The 17,134-nt window shown below is 52.7% G+C and overlaps 1 protein-coding gene across 8 annotated transcripts in view; it reads right to left on the bottom strand.

Moving 5' to 3' along the window:
• DUSP22 (dual specificity phosphatase 22) overlaps positions 1-14,588 on the bottom strand; it is a 63,846-nt gene extending 49,258 nt beyond the window's left edge. For 2 of the 8 annotated variants that reach the window (XR_009048020.1, XM_057699151.1), the window contains exons 1-2: positions 3,022-3,203; positions 2,869-2,902 (exon numbers count right to left, since the gene is read on the bottom strand). Coding sequence is in view for 4 of the 8 variants with exons in the window: in XM_057699151.1 (XP_057555134.1) it covers positions 2,869-2,902; positions 3,022-3,132 (145 nt within the window). In the remaining 4 variants the exon portion in view is untranslated. Of the gene's footprint in view, positions 1-2,868; positions 2,903-3,021; positions 3,207-7,628; positions 7,858-14,533 lie in introns of those variants that run through there. The other 6 variants (XR_009048021.1, XR_009048019.1, XM_057699150.1 and 3 more) reach the window with 6 other exon arrangements.
• Between the last annotated feature and the right edge of the window lie 2,546 nt (positions 14,589-17,134).

Here is a 17,134-nt window from a genome sequence, read left to right as displayed (position 1 = left end):
GGTCGATGGCAGGGCTGGGAACCTGCATTTCTAATAAGCCTTGGTGATTAAGCAGAAACCAAGAAGCACCATTCTGAACATCCTCAATAAGCATATAACACTTTTACAGTCAAAAAAAATAACCTTTAAAAGTAATATTAAATTGTCCGTTTTATTTTAAGACTCTCTTAATTGCTCCAACCACCTCAAGCAGTCTCTACATCCATCTCATGACGTATCCCAGCTCCCAACCCGCCCCGAACTATCCCAAGTTGTGACCTCGGTGAGCTTTGAATTCAGCAGGACCTGGAATTATTTAGGGTCCCACCGGCAGCCAGCCCCCCCATTGCCACCAAAATGTGATTTCTCCAATCACCACCGGTATGTACCTTCTAGACAAGTAATGAAACAAGGTCAAGCTGAGCTCTGGTGCCCAGACAAGGTCGGGCAGCCAAGGCGGGAGAGGCGGTGGGAGCAGCTGGTGGCATGGGGGTGCGGTGGTTGTCCAGAGCAGGCACGAGACAGTCTAGGCCAGGACCGTCCAGATTCTGACTCCACCCAAGACTTGAATTTTAAAGATAATAATTGTTTAAATATACACTTTTCCTTTTTTAAAAAAACAGTGTTATTGATATAATTCACATACTGTAAAATTCATCCTCTTAAAGTGTACCGTTCAGTGGTTTTTAGTATATTCAGAAATGTTTAACCATCATCACAATCCAACTTTAGAATATTTTCATCACCCCGTAAACATACGTTTCTAACATGGATTAAGATAAACAACACAAAAACGGTGGTTCGGGGATACACTTATTTGTTTTTGAATACAACCACCCTTGATACCACAAATGAGAAAACTGACTGGGGGGCCCCAAAGCAAACAGAAGTGACTCCTGGAGATGCTTCGGCCCCCCCTGCCCTGCGCGCCTTTCCATCCTGTGGCGGCACCGTCCGCACGCACACGCCACCTTGGGATTACTCGGTCCCGTAAGCACAGCCTCCGTCCACCCGTGTACCTGCATACGTTCTCAGCCAACAGTATTGGATGCTAACATCTATTCTTCAGGACTACAGGTTATTGGCGGACAGCTGCCCAGGGCCAAGGGCACGTGGTACCGAGTGCGAATGCAGCTGGACGCTTGGCCGTGGGGTCATCAGCGCGCCCACAGGCACGTGCACAAGCCCCCTCCCTGATGAGAAACCGGAGGAGAACTTAGTCCTTTGCTGCTCAGCCCGAGGTCTGAGAGCAGCAGCGCCGCACCACCTGCGGCCGAGCTGCAGGCTGTCGGCAGAAGTATCGAATTTGGTCGGTATTTATCACAATTTTTGACTTGTAAAAATACTCACCCAGCAATTAACTTCCAAGAATGTATCCTAAATTCTGTTCTGTTTTCAAACACAAAGACGCTCCCCTCTCGCCATGAGAGCACTCGTAATAACTCACTGAAGAGCCACGAAGGTGCTCGTGCATCCCAGCACCACCCATCTACCTGCCACAAAGCACTCGCCGCCTTTTCAGAACTACAGAGCTTACTAATTTAGGAACTCCAGGACTATTTTTAACATGTTCTAGCAGCAATCAGCAGCTGTCAGCTCACTGTGCTGAACTCTCTTTGAGGCCAGTTAGCTGCCCCCGGAGCCCAGTGGGGAGAGGAAATGAACATCAGGCTGAGACGTTCAACAATCCATGTGAACCGGACCTCGCAGATGCGAGCAACAACCAGAAACAGAGAGGAGTGTGTTCTGCATGTCCGGGGAGGGAGGCGTGGTGAGGAGCGGCCTCTCCCCCAACGGGGCAGACTTGCTCCTGCACGTGTCCTGGACCTGGGCCTGGATGAAGCACGACTGGTCTCCAGCGCGAGGGAAGCGGCTCTCCCTCACACACGCTCAAACGCCTCATGACGCCTCAGGGTGTGGGGACCGACCCCTCCCCTCTGCATGCACTTTCTCTGTGGGTTTCTACTCACCTTCGTGTCTACAGAGCATCTGGAGACAAACGAGCTAAAAATACAGTCAATAGCTGACAGCATGTCGGCCAATATTGAACAAGCCGCAGAGAAATGTGTAAGCAGAAAAGTCAGCGCCGGAGACGACAGTCTGCTAGAGATCAAGCCGCCGCTTGTTTTCCCCAGGTGACTGAACAATAGGCTTCTGAAAATGTACTAACAACTAGGAAACAAAAGGGGTGACGGTGATTATGAAGTCACACGGCCGCCGCCTCCTTCTGATAACATAGCTCCGGCAAGCGTGCAGAGTTAAATTGAAGGTCAGAGGTCAAGGTGGGACCTACAGGGCTCCACGCCACTCTGCCGGCCACTGGCCAAGGCACCGGGGCACAAGGACAAGGGCACGCCGGTGGCCACGTCCAGACCAGACTTTGTATGCGTGTCTATCGTGCAACGAGCCTAAAGGCGATCTTTAAAACAGTGAACTCACACTGGTGGAAGCAGCCCAAGTGTCCATCCACAGATGATGGATAAAACAGTGTGGTTTATCCACACAATGGAATGTTATTCAGCCTTAAACAGGAAGGAAATTCTGACACAGGCCCCAACAGTGAATCAACCTTGTGCTCAGTGAAATAAGCCAGTCACAAAGGGACAGATACTGCATGATTCCACTCTAGGGAGTGGTACCAGGTCCCCAGAGCAGTCAGATTCAAAGATAGAAAGTAGGAGGGTGGTTTCCAGGGGCTGGGTGAGGGGTGGGGAGTTAGTGTCCAGTGGAGACAGGGATTCCGTTGGGAAAATGAAAGAGTTCTGTGGATGGTTGCACAATAGTGTGAACGTACTTAATACCACCGAACTGAACTTTTTTAAAAAGGTTAAAATGGCATTTTTAATAGTTTGCATATTTTACCACAATAATTAAGAAAAGAGAACTCACCTTTGACGTTGCCGATATACAGGCCAGGCAGGATCTAGGTGGAGACAGACCAGACACAAGTGTTACAGGCTGATGGTATCTGGCACAGAGGCGGGCCCCCCCCCCCCGCCCCCAGGTGGGAGCACAGCCCAGGCCTGTGTCCACCACACCCACCTCCCAGCACCTTCCCAGATGGACAGCATGGACAACGAGGCATCCTTGTCTCCAGGGCTCGCAGTGTTCACCGCGTTCTGCGTCCAGCCCCAAACCAAGTGCCTCCGGCATCCCCTCCAGGCCTCCTGTCTGCTGTCCCCTTACCGCCTCCTCTTTCCCCCCACGTCCTCACTTCTCTCTCAGCTGCAGCAAACCTGCCCTCTGCTGTCTGAGGCCTTTGCACATGCTAGGCCACGGAGCTGCTTTGGACCGCGGCTCCGACTCACACTCTGGGGAGGCCTGTCCTGAGCCCTGCGTGTAGGGTGGCCCCTGCTTCCTCGCCCACTGTCTTCCGTGCTCCCCTTGCAGTGATGCTGTCATGGGTATTCACTACGGGAGGTCTGTCCCCTCTGCTGGGCTGCAGACTTAGCTCCTGGCCGAGGGCTTGGCCTGTGGTTACCATTCAACAGAGTTGCTAAATGAATGAATGAACTATCTAAATGTGCAAGTTAATAAGTACATACACTTGCTCCAAAACATCTATTTCTTCTAAGGCAGTGGTTCTCAAGCCAGACTACCCATCAGAATATGTCAGGAATTCAGATTTCTGGGAAGACCCCAGCCCCAGGCCCCACACAGGATGATTCAGTGGATCTGAGACGAGGAGGGGTGACTGTAATTCTCACAAGTACCTTCCAGTTTGCAAAATACGAAGCTGATTCCTGCCCTGCCAATACTTTGTATAGAAATTCTGAAATCCAGATATGGACACTGCTTTGGAAGCGACACCACCTGATAGAATTTCCAAGGGCATACAGTGTACTGGACTTGGCGACACTTCACTGTGACGCGCAGTGCCCTGGCGACAGCCCCCTGTCAGCACCACCGCCGCACACACCTCTCAGCCCCACCTGCTTCACACTCCCTGTTGTTTTTTCCACTCCCACTAAGAAAGCTGAAAGCAGCAGGTAGTAACGTCCTACACGTCACTTCAAGCATCTTCCTGACAACCAGCTGCCCGCTAAAAAGTCACTGTGGGGAATCTACCCGGACACAGCAGCACTAGGTCCAGGGTTAGCGTCTGTCCTGGGGGGGCCATAGAACTAACCGACCAAAGTGGGACACTTGCGAGAATAAAAAGAGGTACTATTAATAATCACTCCAGAATAAAAGGCAAAATCCAGAAGTGACGTGGACATGCGGACGTGTGGTCACTTGCCTGACTCAATACGCTGGGAGGCAAAATTGGCTTGGAGAGTGCCCCAGGGGACCGAGGGATCAGCTGCGCCCCTGACGGAAGTCACAGCAGTGAGGCGGGCAGGGTTAGCTCTGGAACCAGGAAATGTAAAACCGCACCTCAGAGGAAAACCCAGCACCCACTGCCAAGGAGCTAACAGGCTGGACAGGTCTTTCTTGAAACATCATCAGTCTTTGGGATTCTCGTGGAGGAAGGGTGGAGTAGATAGTTCATCATTCCTGTTTTAAAAAGTAAGAACAATGCAAGCTCGTCTGGGAGTGGGCTTAAACTGAGGTTCTCTGGAAGCTCTTGCCTGCACAGAGCTTTTCCATGTGTCATCTTGGTTGTCCAGGGTCTCTCCTCTCTTTATTGGACACTCACGGGCAAAATCATCACCCAGCTCTTTTGGCTGCTGCGGACACAGACGTCCTCCCTGACCGAACTTTGCTCAGGCTCCTCTGAGCCTTGTCCACAAGGCCTGGTCCTCGGCCAGATTTAGCAAAGAATCCTGCTAAGCCAGTTGTCAAGCCCCCACCCACTCTTCGTGTCAGTCAAGCTCCTCTTCCTCCACCCTTGGCATCTGATCAGGTTCCATCAGAGATTTTCCATCCGCTCCCTCACCTACCCCTGCTGTACTGGGAGTGGAGTTCCATTTCTCACCTGTAATGATCTTGAATAAAATCTTCCTTGCCATTTTTAATGCGTCAAAATTATTTTTCTTTTATAACATTGACCCACAAAAGTCTCCCAGTTCACACAGCTGACAGTTACAAAGGACCACAACACAATGACGGAGGATGTCTGCTTCCCCAAAGTCACAGAATGTATTACAGTGGCTGAATGGTTTACTGAGTTCCTGTCACACACAGACACTCGGGATACAGTGTGACCAAGAGAGACATGGCCCTGCCAGTGTCCTACTTCCCTTGCTAGCTGATTGCCTAGGAAAGGAGGAGGCACCGTGACCACTCTGGGGTCCCCGAGGACTTTCAGAAGGCGGTGACACCATAATTCAAAAAGACACGTGCACCCCAATGTTCACTGCAGCACTATTTACAATAGCCAGGACATGGAAGCAACCTAAATGTCCATCAACAGATGAATGGATAAAAAGATGTGGTACATATACACAGTGGAATATTACTCAGCTGTAAAAAGCAATGAAACTGGGACATTTTTAGAGACATGGATGGACCTAGAGACTGTCATACAGAGTGAAGTGAGTCAGAAAAACAAATATCTTATGTTAACACATATATGCGGAATGTAGAAAAATGGTACAAATCAACCGGTTTGCAAGGCAGAAATAGAGACACAGATGTAGAGAACAAACATATGGACACCAAGTGGGGAAAGCGGGGAGGGTTGAGAGGGAATGTATTGGGAGGTTGGGATTGCCATATATGCGTTGCTAATAAGAAAAAAGATACCAAATTGTACACTCTAAACATATGCAGTTTATTGTATGTTAACTGCATCTCAATAAAAGTTCTTAAAAAAAACCTTAATTAGAAAAAAAAAAAGAAGGCGGTGACATTCAGGGGCCCTGATGTCCAAGAGAAGTGGGCTGGGAGAGAGGAAGGACAGGTAGGGGAGAGGTGGGGACAGCCAACCCTGAGAAAGAAGGCCAGTCTTTCCTGGGAGCGTGTGTGAAGTGGGGGATGGCAAGGACAGAGGACGGGCAGCAGCTGCACGTGCTCAGGGCTCCAGGTTAAGTGCCACCGAGATGCCGGGTGTGTGGGGCTGTTAGAAAGAAGTATTTTCATTTACTATGATGGGAAATATTATGATAAATATAACAGGATGCCTTCCTTCTTGTGCTCACCTCTGTAAAGGGGACACCGGGGGCTGGGAGGTCTGAAAGGACCACTTTTTTATGTTTGTTTGCACTTTTCCATATCTTGCACGCACATTACTTCGATTTAGTTTTTTCAGAAAGTCAGGTGGGGTTATTTGGGAGAAAGATTATGGCCCCCTTTTGCTTTTCTTTTTTGTACTTCTACTACCTTCTTTACTAAACATAAGCAAAAACATTTCATATTATTTTTCAATGAAATAAAATGTGCGCATGAGAGGAGCGCATCTCTGTGCTCTGCTGCTCTCAAACCACGATTCCTGAATCCACCCTTTGCAACTCACCTCCAGTGTGGCTTCTCTCCCTGCGCTCCACTGCCCTCCCACCCCCATTAGCAGTTCCTGGTCCCTTGATGGTGTCACCCTCTTCCAGTAACCCAGAATGAGAAACGTGGAGCCCACTCCCACCAGGGCTCTGCCCTCTGCCCAGAGGGTTACCAAGTCCCATCACAGCTCTTGCCCCTTGGCTGTGGGGCCAAGGACCCCCGTCCAGAACCTCATGGGCTAGAGCAGTAGCCACTGAAATTATCTGTCTCATCAAATTAATGTACAGTAGAAACTAACACAACATTGTAAAGCAACTATACGCCAACAAAAATTAATTAAAAAAATTAATTCTTAAAAGTCATATTCTCATTGGGTCATTTTCTAGATGGAAATGTTTGGTGGCAAACCCTTTCCCCAAAACTGGTTCCACTTTGAAATACCATCTGCTCTGCTCCCAATATTCTCTCTAAATAGGGAAGAGATCCTCACTGCTTGGGGTCCCTCATCCCATGGTTATGTTCGAAAAATTATAAACTCTGTAATTGACAGTTATTTTATTGGTTTCCTAGCCTCTGAAGCCCTTTCCTGTGTCTGGGGAACCCCCATCCCCCACTTTGGAGTCTTGGTGGGAAGCAGAGACCAGCTCTTACTACATAAGATCTCCACTCCCGTTTGCCTTTCTGCTAGAGCAGGGACATGGGCCATAAGTGCAGCAGGTCTCCACCACTGCTCCAGACTAGAAGCCAGAGATACCTCGGAGCATCCATTCTTGCAGCAGGGGCAGCAGGGCTGGTAGGACATGCAGGGCCCCTGGCGGCAGCAGGAGCATCTTGGGGCAGCCACAGAAATGTTCTTATGAGGCCAGTTCTAGGATCTGCTCCTGGCAGAGTAGCGTAAATCTGGTTCTCCAGCCTCCCCGGCCTCCTGGCCTATCCTACCGAAAGCAGCCACACTTGGATTCTGTTGCTTGCAACCAAGACCCTGATGTAGGCCTTTGAACCCGGTAAAATACACACGTGCAAATGAACTGCACAGACCTTCAAGCAAGTCACAGATTAGCAAAGCCCTACCCGCCTGCAAGAGCAGTACCACTGGCACTGCAGGATCAACAGGGGCCTCCTCCCTCCTCTGACACCCCTACTGCCTCGGGCGGCACGGACGCCCACTCCTCCACGGATCCCCAGCTCGTCTGTGCCTCTGGGAACCGGGCGCAGCGCCTTTGTTCCGCTCCCGTCAAACGACTGCCACAGCCTCTTAGAGGCCTCCCTACCTCCTCCGGACTTGTCCCTCCAAAGGAGTCCTCAACCCTCCTTCAAGGCGCAACGTTGATCACATGACTTCAGATTAAAACCTCCTTAGGGCTCCAAGCAGCCGTCAGAAAGTCAGCACCTCGGCAGGAGAGGCCTCCAGGGATGCAAGCTGCTGTGTCTTCAGCCTCGGCCCCGTGCCTGCCTAGGTGACGATGCAGAGGCGCAGGCCAGGCTCCCCATGTCCAGCATCTGGGTTTTATGAGAAGAGCCCAATTTTCAAATCCTGCCAACTATATTTTTTAAAACCTTTCAATCCGGTGATGAATAAAACACGCCTGTAGGCTGAGTACGGCCCCCAGACACCCAGCGTGTGACCTCTGTCCGCTGCCGGCATCGCCTTTGTGAACGTCTCCTCTAAACGTGAGGGGTTCTCTGCTGATCGGTAGATACTGAAGCAAACGTTTCTTCAGCGAACGAATGAACAAACAGACCATGTGAGTCAGGTGGGAGGGGCCGAGCAAGGAAGAGGGAGATGGAAAACCATGGTGAGTGAGGCTGGAGAGATCAAGCTTTGCCCCTTTCTGCTCTGGGACGGCTTCTGTCTGGGGACAGTGGCTCTGGGGCTGGTGCTGAAGGACAGCAGAGCGCTGGCAAGGACAGAGGTCTAAACTCACCGACCATCACGAAAGATGCACAGTTTACACACATTCAAATGTTTAAGTTATAAAGAGAGGACAGAGTTGTGTCAGCAAACTTTTAACTCCATCTTCCAGACCAGGAGAATAAGCTACAGTTTTAAGGGCTGCAAATAGAAAGCAAATTGCTCAATCCCAGTTTCTGTAGTTTCTTCCACACAAAATTACAAAACTAGATCAAGGAAGGCTGGAGAACTGGCCATTGTCTTCAGGGAGAATAAAAAGCCTGTAAGTATTTGAACTTCTACACCAGTCAGCCTCAATTCAAACTTAAAACTCAAAAAACCCGACTGGTTGACGTCTCCGATATTGCTGTTGAAATAATTTTCCAGCAGGCCCATGGCTCGTAGAGGAGGGCAGGGAAGAGCATCTGGGACAAGGTGGCTGACCAGTGAATTCATGGAGACAGTGCCTCAAGCCAGAAGCAAGAACATGGGGAGTGAAGTCATCACCACATGGTGAGAAGTAAGGATAGATCAAAGAGAAAGTCTGTGAATGCAACGTGGGAATGTCCTATGGCTTTAAAAGAATAAGTGAGAAGCAGTCCCAACCACCCCTGGCCCTTGGAAACCACTGTGTTTCCCTCTGCGGAGGACGCTTCTGCCCCATGGTCCACCTGGGTGGCTGCTCGTCACATAGAGCTCATACGAGATGACAGCTTCCAGGGAGGTCTCCCCTGACCACCAAACTCCCTGGCACCCTCTGTCACATCACCCTGTTTTATTTTCTTCATCGCGTTGATCAGTACCTAAAGTTTTTTCATGTTTGCTTATCTTTTTGATTGACCCTGAAGCAGGGGTTGTGTCTGTCTTGTTCCCTGCTGTGTCCCTAAAGCCAGGCACAGAGATGGGTACATGAAGAGATCATCACTGAATAAATGGTGATGAAACACACCACACACCACAAAGGGAAACCCTCTCTGACACTGCTGGTCAAAAATGATTCCTGTCTTCTGTTAACACGCTGTCCGGGAGAGAGAACGCAGGTTCCCCTGCAGAAGCCCTCTGTGACCACGACTGACGGCTCCCTTTGGTCAGCGTCCTTCACAGCCACACTCTACTAACACTGACCACAAAGACGTGGGCAAAATCAAATCCTTCGCCACAAAAAAAGCACTTGGGCACAAAACAACATTACTTCTAAGACAGGAAGCACTTTCAGTTTATTCTTTAAGCATTTTTCTTAGCACTTCAGGATGCAGTGGAATCTGAGAACGCCACCCAAACAGATGTAAAAGATAAAATTCCTGATCAAAGAGCAGCACAAGGTCATGGGGTGGGGGAACTTAACTCTTCCCAGGTCAGGAAGGACTTTCTGGGTTTCAAAGCCGGGGTGATGGGGAAAACCTTGGTGGATTCCTGCACCGTTTAAATGTCACAGACTTCCTTAATGCCATTTGGCCATGGACTTAACAGTTTGCATTTATGAAAGAAGAATCTGAGAATACTCTTGTGTGCACTTAGAACAGATCTGCTTCTTTAAAATGAAATAAAACTGTAATGTTGAGAAAAGAAAATATTCAGGGGGTGGTACAGAGAAGACAGAAACCACGAGCGTGGACTCTCTGTCCATCAGCCCCACAGCCGCGCCACCTGCGGCGTGCTCCCCTCTGCGGGACTCCTCTGCAGGCCGCCTGTGACCAGTCTGGACGGCAGGGTCTTGTCTTCCACATTATTTCCCACTACAGGATCCAGTACGGTGCCTTGACAACTGCAGGAACTCAACGACCTGACCTGGTGAACTGGTGAATGGAGAGATGAATGCGGTACGAAGGCAGCACGTCTGGTGCTGCCCCTGCGGGAAGGGCAGCATCTAACAGCACAAGGACGTCTGGCCTTCCAGCCCTGTCCCAGACTAAAACCGTGCTCCTACCCCTTCTCGGCCTCCTTCCACCTGCTGATCCTGACTCAGCTCCAGAGCACACAGGCCTCAGGAGAGCCTGAGTGGAGAACCCCAGGCCAGTGGTTCTCAGCAGGAGGTAGTTTTACCCTCCAGGGGACGTCTGGCAGTGCCCGGAGACATTCTTGGCTGCCACAGGGAGGGGAGAGTGCTGCTGGCATCCAGTGTGTGGAGGCTGGGGTGCATGAAGCCCCCACTGGGGCCCCCATCAAAGCACGATCCAGCCCCAAATGCCAGCAGAGCACAGGCTGAGGAACGGTCTATGCCTGGGGCGGGGTGGGGGGGGGGGTGGCGTTATTCCCCTTGCTCTTTTGCCCTTGGACACTACTCCTTTCTCAGCTATACTCCCTTATCTTCCTAAGGAGAAAAGAGTCATCCTAAAACAGGTGTCAACCACATCTAAGGCAAACGTCATCACTGTCACCATTGATGGGGAAAATCCAAGAACACTAAGAGCCGTGCGTATCTGTGCTTCACAGTTTGCAAAAACGCCTCCTGATACATTCCATTTGCGTCTCCCAAGAATCTGGGTAGTAACTGGGGGAGATCACATTACACTCACTTTAGAACAAATCAGGAGACTAGCTAAGCAAACGACCATCCCATGAATCAAGGCGATAAGGAGACGGATGCGCAGCAATTCCGAGCGACTCGTTCAAGAACATGCCCACGCAGCCGCAGAGTGGCAGACGCCGCAAATCAGGCTTTCTGACAGCTCTGCCCCTCTTTCTTGCACAACAGTGGGCTTCTCGTAGAGAAGGGATGCACCAGTTGAAGTGTTTGCCTCCCCCTGCCATGAGCAAGCTTCCGTGAAACACTGGGGCAGCACGCGCTTCCACCAGGTAGGCAGCTCTCAGGGGAAACCGGGCAGTGCGGCAGGAAGAGGCCACCAGCCTGGGCAGCTGTGTGCTGCGTACGCTGCACCAACCCTGGGTCTTCACAATCGGCCCTAGAAAGCTGATGCGTCAGCCCACTTCTAGATCATCACTTCAGGTTCATCAAGATAAAAATATACACATCTCTCTAACACAATGCTTGGCCAGAGAGGAGATTTCGGTTTTTAATGGGTTGTTACAGTACCTGAGACTAATGAGATGGGAATGAGGAACTTTCTTTATAGGCCCTCACCCAAAAGATATTGGCGTCAGACCCTTGAGAGAACTTCAGCTCAACGAGGAATTTTCAAAGGCTTCACAGAAACGCATTTGCTTACAGCAGCCTGTTCAGTTCAACCTAATCCTACTATAGACACTAGCCAGACTGGCCCTTAGAAGCACAGCTGGGATGTCTGTATGAAGCTCAGAGCCAGGCCACCTGGCTTGGAGTCCAGGCTCTGCCCTCACCCGATGGGTGACTCTGGCCAGGTCATCTGTAAAGCAGCAATGAGAACAGCAGAACCTGCTTCATGGAGCTGTGATTCCATGTGGTGACGTCTCTAAACAGGCCTTGGCACACCACAAGTTCATTAGTGACTATCACGTTGGTCAGTTCAGAGGATCTACTTGGAAACTGCACAAAAAACAATGAAAAAATGGTTGTAGTTGCCTGACGTTCCCCCTCCTCTTCATCCATATCAAACATGAAGGAAAAGAGGAGATGGCTTTTCCTATTTTGCAACTAATTTGGGACTCAAGGGAGCTTTTTTCAGGTTATTTTTCAGCGTCTTTAGAAATCACTTGGAATGAGCTGGCATGCTAGTTCAAAGAAAAGACGTCTACCATCTTCGAAATCAGTGGGAACTGGGTTCCAAATCCAGTTTTGCCACTTCCTAGCATTAAGACCTTAGTCATGCTGCTTAAAGAGTCTTCATTTCCTAATCTGCATAGAGAGTAAGACAGACTGACCTCCTAGGGCTATATAGTGAGGTGCAGATTTTATAAACTGCAGGGACATCACATGAGGCTCAAAAAAAAAAAAAAAATAGATAACAACTGCTGTATCTTCTTCTCTGTTTCCTCATCACCTTTAATTGGCCAGAGCACAGATGCCTCTTTCCCTTACACTGTCTGAGTAGCACGCTGCGGACACCTAACGACGAGGGGCACGGTATTCTGCCACACACGAGACTGGGGCGTGCTAGTGAGAAGATCCTCTGTGAGGACACAGAGCAGAAACAGAAACTGCTGTATTCCAAGCAGTCAGAACAGAATCGCATTGCTTAGTTCCTAAGTTTTCTTTTGCCAAGGATGACCGACTTTTGTGAGACTGGAAATAAATCTTGTCCCAGGCACCTCAGGGTACACACACTGCAAATTAAGTTTTCAGTTCCAAGGGCATTGTGTTTTTATCTAAAAATGTTCTTAGAAAAGCACTTCTATGGCTAGCACCTTATACTAATTCCACCAGGTCTGCAAATCAACCATTCTTTTTCTTTTTAGAGAGAAAATGAAGCCGAGTTCCAAGTCACACACTAATACGTGAACAAATTCTAATTAAGGCTTTTAATTTCTGTCTTCCAGCAATCTACTCTGCCACTAAAGAACCTTGCAACTTTGGGCAATTCTTCAGATCTCAGCTTAAACATCTTTACTCCAGCATGACCCCAACCTCAACTGAATGCTCCTTCTAGGCTACGCTCTTCACATCTCCTTACCCGGCTCTTAAGAAACTGCTTCTCTTATCCTCTGGAGCCTCCACTCCTCCCACCTTGTGTTTGTTTTCTCTCTCTCTCTCTCTCAGATACATACATACACACACACACACACACACACACACACCCCGTGTCATGCACTACAGTAGCCATTAGCCACAGTGGCTTTGAGTACTTAAAATGTGGCTATTCCTAAATGAGATGTGATTTAAGTATCAAATACACAACAGACTTTGAAGACTTGGTGCACAAAATATATACAAACCATTCTGTGAGTAATTTTATCTATTGGTTAAATGTTGAAACAGTATTCTCAACATAGTTCAGTTAAATAAAATATAGTATTAAAATTAGTTTCTTTTTACTTCTTTCATGTGGCTACTAGAAAATTTTAAATTACATACATAGGTCAGACTGTATTTCTATACTGAAGGTTCTGTGAAAGACCTCTGCCTGTGCATCCTCCCCTTGCCCCCTCGACAGGTACAGCCCCTGGCTGACAGCAAGTACACGATAAACATGCGTTGATTTAATGGTGGCTCTGAATCTGTGTGTACGTACGTTTCCCCATCTCCACACTGGAGAGAGTGGCTCTACTTACGACACAGGACGGTTCGGATCGTGACCTCATCAAGAAATGTGGTGCTTTCTTTGAAAGCTAAAAATCATGCTATGAATATGACTGCTTTTGCCGAAAAGCCTGAAATTGCGAACACTCGGGAAAAGATCTGCATTCCTACATATGTCCTCTGAGTTATAACACAGCATTAAATGCTGAAAGAGGTGGAGCGCGAACACCTCCAGTGGGGAAAACTGCAGGAAAAAAGCCAAGGAAAAGCGGAGGTACGACCACAAGTAGTGGGAAGGGAAACAGAACCCGCAACCTCGAGGAAGCCCCTTTTCTCTTCTGTTCTCATTAAAAAGCAGAAGCTGCCGGGGCGGATGGGGACGGAGAGCGAGCGCCCGTCCCCGCCCTCGGTCGCGGCCGCCCCCCGCCCCCCGCCAGCCCTCCCGCGGGGCCCCGCTCCGGCCAGCGGCCGCCCCCGGGGAGACGGGCCGGGCCGCGGCGTCGCCCTTCACAAGCGGAGCCTCCGGGGCAGCTGACCTGCCGGGGCAGCGGAGGCGGTGAGTGGGCACCTTCCACCCGCCCGGACCGCTGGCAGCCCGGCGGAAGGCGCCCCGCCGGCAGCCGAGCGCGCGGGGAGCGGGCAGCGGACACGCCGCCCCGGCCCAGGGCCGTCCCGGGGCCCCGTGAGGAGGCACCGCTCCTGACAGGACTTAAGTTCCGGCCGTCGCTCCTGGCAGCCCGCAGCACCCGGCCTCAGAGCCCCCGAGCGCGCGTCCGGCGGGAGCACGCCCGGCAGCTCTCGGCCGCGGGCGCTGGACCCGGGCCCGTCCGCGGCGGGAGGCGCCGGCCACGCCAGGGCCTCGGGCGCGGGGCCGGAGGGGCGGCGCGGGCGGGCGGCCGGGGCCGAGGCCGCTGTCGGCCCCTCCGTGCGCGGGGAGAGGCCGGGGCAGGCGGCTCCGGCGGGGGACCCTCCTCCGCGGCTCCCGCCGAGCGGCGCCGAGCCGGGGCCGGGGGGGAGGGCCCGGCTCGGCCGGCCCCGCCCCGCCGCCCCTCGTGGGCGCCGCGGGCCCGGAAGCGGCCCCCCGGCCCGGCGGACGCAGGCGCGCGGCGGGAGCCCCGGCCGGAGAGCCCCGCGCGGGGACCCGAGGCGCGGCGGGGGGCGGCGCGCGTTACCTTGTCCATCCCATTCCCCATGGCGGCCGCGCAGGGCGGGCGGGCGGGGCGGGGCCCTGGGGGCGGGGCGGGGCGGGGCCCTGGGGGCGGGGCGGGGCGGGGCGGGGCGGGCAGCGCGGACCTGCGGCGCCCGGGCCCCTGCGGCCGCCGGCGTCCGCAGGGCGCCCCGCGCCCGCCCCCTCGGCCCCGCATCCTCCCTCCCCCCATCCTCCCCATGCCCCCCATCCCTCATCCTCCCTCCCCCCCATCCCTCATCCTCCCTCCCCCCATCCTCCCCATGCTCCCCCATCCCCCCTCCCCCCTCCTCGCCCCCCGCCCCGGCCTCGGGGACGCGGCGCACCGACCGCGGCCCCTCGGCGCCCGCGCCCGCCCCCGCCGCCGTGCGTTCCGAGACGGGGCGGGGCGGGCGGCGCAGAGGCTCCCCCGGGACCGGGCACCAAAACTCCCGCAGGCCTTCCCCGCGGCGGCGCAGGGCCTGTTACCGGCAGGCGCCGCCCCGCCGTGACTGCCTGGGTGAATCAGGGGCTCACCGAGGCCGCGGCCGCGGCGGCGCCCCTGCCTGGGGTTTCTCAGCGCGCCCGATGTAGGCCGGGCGGGGGCATTCCTGCGGCCCTGCCCCACCCACGGAGACCGAGAAGGCGCGCCCGGCGGAGAGAGGGGGGCCCGGTGACTCATCTCCGGGGGGCCCTGACCTCCGACCCCGGCGGAGCAGATGTCCGCATCTCGGACCTCGGACCGCGCCCTCGGGCGGCCAGAGGGCCCCCCGCTTCCGACCAGAAGCCGGCCCCGGGGGGCGGCTGGGGTGCGGGCGCAGTCGCCCTGGGGAGGCCCACCCTGGCCTCTGCGCTGTGGCGGTGCCCGCAGCGGGGTGCGCTCTGACCCTTAGCGGAGCTGTGTGCGTTCCGTCCCCCTCGCCGCGCTCCCGACTCCTTCCCCGCGGACAGCGCCCGTGAGCTAGGACTTTGGGCGTTTCATTTTTATACGCTCAGCGCTGCCCTGCACGTAGTGGGCGCTTGATAATTATTTGTGAGATGAACAAATGCATCCCTCTGGTATGGCCGGGCGCCCCCGCCGCGTGACCTCACTTCATCTGCTCCTCCTTCCTCCCCGGGTCGCAGCCACGCAGGTTCCGGGAGCCTTTCTGTGTGCTCCTTGAACCTGCCACCCCTGGTTGCTGGATCCCTTGATCATGCCCTTGAGCCTTTGTGTGGGCCGTGCTCTCTACCCAGCCATCTCGATCCCTCCCTGGCTCTTCTCTTCCAGGTCTCAGCCCACACGTCACCTCTTCAAAGAGGCCTTCCTGACCACCCGGTCTCAAGGAGATCCTGCTGTCACTATCATGTTACCCTGTATTGTTTTCTTCATCGCACTTAGCATGATTGGACAGCCTCATATTTATTTACTTATTATTATTTTTTTAATCTGTCTCACTGGAAAGCATCCTCCGGAGGAAAAGGACATTGTCTTATTCACGGCTGCAGCCACGTGGCCAGGGACAGTGCCTGGCGCAAAACAGATGTTCAGTAAACATATGTTGAATAAATTAAACAAATTCCAGAGGGCCGAGGAAAGGGTAGTGAGGGTCTCAGGAATGCCGACGTTTTGAAAAGAACTTGCAGACTCCATCTCAGTCGTTTCCCTCCTTGTTGATGCCTTCTGGGCCACAGCAGGTACCAGAGCCCCGTGTGTAGGCGGTCCCCCTCCACGGACACCCAAATTTTCCCCCACAGGTAGGACAGGACCCATACCAGACGCATCTGTCCTACCCCTTGCTTCTGGGGTGTTCCTTCCCTACCACCTTCGCTTCCCCTTTTCCCCCCACCTCCCCGTCACCTGGACAGCCCACCCCCTCCTCTTCTGCCCCTCCCCCTGCCTTCCTGCTCGTAGACAACACAGCATGGTCAGTGGGCTGCCTGGGGAATCCCAAGACCAACCTCTGTTCCCGAGTCTCCGAGTGCTGCTGGGCAAGACGGCCCACTGTTCTGAACCGTTCTCGTCCTCCTTAAACTAGAGCACTGGACTGTGACGTTTCAAAGGTGCTGCCCAGCCGTCGACGGGCCTTTCTTTTCCGCCTCTGCTTGTGCTGTTGTTGCTTCCAGTAGGCAGATAAACGTTTGAAAACATGGACAATTCGTGAGTTAGGATTTGCCCATAAATGACAAATCCATACCCAATTTTTCTCCTGCCATCCATTTGGAACATTTTCTTTTCTTTATTCATTTTCTATAAACTTATTTTTCTAGCTCAGATCATCTGCTTCACAATCTCGCCTAAGCTCGGAACCAGCTTTGGCTATCTCTGAACAGTCAAAATTGGCACTCTGGCCTGCATTCAGTATGGCCTTACAGCATGCACGTGCCCAGAGCTTCTTTCAGATCCCACTGTTTGGTTAAATGAGAAGAGGTGAAACCATTTGCACTAGAAGTCAGAAGAGTCAGATTAAAGTTTTTGTTTTCTTTTGTGTATGTGTTTTGGGGAAAGTTCTCCGTAAGAGACTCTATCTCCCTGCATTCCCGTACACCTTATCCTGGGACCTAACCCCACTGCTCTGCATTATAAGCCAGGAATCATCATCGTCATGTCTGGCAATTCTGTGACTAA

Source organism: Hippopotamus amphibius, chromosome 11 (genome assembly GCF_030028045.1).
Source record: "Hippopotamus amphibius kiboko isolate mHipAmp2 chromosome 11, mHipAmp2.hap2, whole genome shotgun sequence".
Taxonomy (NCBI): Eukaryota; Metazoa; Chordata; class Mammalia; order Artiodactyla; family Hippopotamidae; genus Hippopotamus; species Hippopotamus amphibius.
Note: the sequence above shows the minus strand (reverse complement) of the source record. Positions and strands in the feature narration are given on the sequence as shown.